The following is a 1,069-nucleotide window of genomic DNA, read 5'->3' on the forward strand; positions in this document are numbered from 1 at the left end:
TGGGGATTGAACTCAGGCCCTTGAGCTTGCCCGGGAAGTGCTTATTCTACTGAGCCATCTCCCCCCACCCCTCACTGCCTGTTAAAGAGATAACAACCAACTTTGGTTCCCACCCTCAGTGGGCTCTGCCAGTACATGCTGCCAGAACATGCCTGTGGCCATCTTGACTGTGGGCAGATGTCTTGGTTCTCCAAAAATGTCTGCTGCCCGCCATGTTTACTAATGGCAGGCAGCACTATCAGGCATGTTGGAGAAGCCCCTCGTCCCTCACCTCCATAAGGAAGAGGCCTCGAGATCTTGCCTCTGCAACCATCTCGCGAACTTCTGAGGCATTCACGCCCATGGGCTTCTCACACAGGACAGCTTTGCCTGCTGCCAAACATAGCAGCACCGCGGCTTTGTGCTGAGTGTTCTGGGTGCCAATGTAGGCCACCTCTAAGGTCAAAGAAGAAAGTCACAAGGTCAGCAATCAGGGTACAGCAGATCTTTGAGACCTGCCCCCAATCAGGACCCCTCCTCCCCCCACTGCAAAGTGCTCACACCTCAGCCTCCCTTTAGGAAGGACCTAAACACTGCGGCCATCTCTAAACGTTCTCTGTTCGCGTTTTACCTCCTGCCTATGAGGTGCGTCTTCCACCATCTCTTTTTTTTCTGAGCTGAGGTCTTTCTAGCCACCGCGTTGGGGCAGATTAGAAGGGTATAAACAAACAAACAAAAAACCAGGGCAAAATCTGGACGGCGGACATTGTAAAATCCTTGCACGCTTAGCTGTGCCCACGTACATGAGAAATGCACTCCTTGTTATTTTTAGAAACCAGCTTCATCCTCTACGTCTGAAGTACACCTCAAGCTCGCAGGGCATCGTGATACAGCAGGATGCCCCCTATCTTAGCACCACTCTGTTAACACAGTATTTGTCCTTCTTCCTCTGCCTCTGCTGCACTTTTTATTTTTTTTAACTTTTTATTTTTTTAACATTTTTATTTATTTATGTGTGTGTGGCCAGCTCAGCCCACCAGGGGGCGGGGCTGGCTGGCATGTGGTGCTGGGGGATTGAACCGCGGTCCCT

The 1,069-nt window shown here is 51.0% G+C and overlaps 1 protein-coding gene across 1 annotated transcript in view; it reads right to left on the bottom strand.

Moving 5' to 3' along the window:
- The window catches only part of Dhdh (dihydrodiol dehydrogenase), a 12,313-nt gene extending 11,451 nt beyond the window's left edge, over window positions 1-862 (bottom strand). Inside the window, exons 1-2 of the mRNA XM_023706686.1 lie at window positions 832-862; window positions 272-453 (exon numbers count right to left, since the gene is read on the bottom strand). Of these exons, the coding sequence (XP_023562454.1) occupies window positions 272-453; window positions 832-862 (213 nt within the window). The remainder of the gene's footprint in view (window positions 1-271; window positions 454-831) is intronic.
- Window positions 863-1,069: the final 207 nt, after the last annotated feature.

This window comes from Octodon degus, unplaced genomic scaffold (assembly GCF_000260255.1).
Source record: "Octodon degus isolate 3935 unplaced genomic scaffold, OctDeg1.0 scaffold00268, whole genome shotgun sequence".
In the NCBI taxonomy this organism is placed as follows: Eukaryota; Metazoa; Chordata; class Mammalia; order Rodentia; family Octodontidae; genus Octodon; species Octodon degus.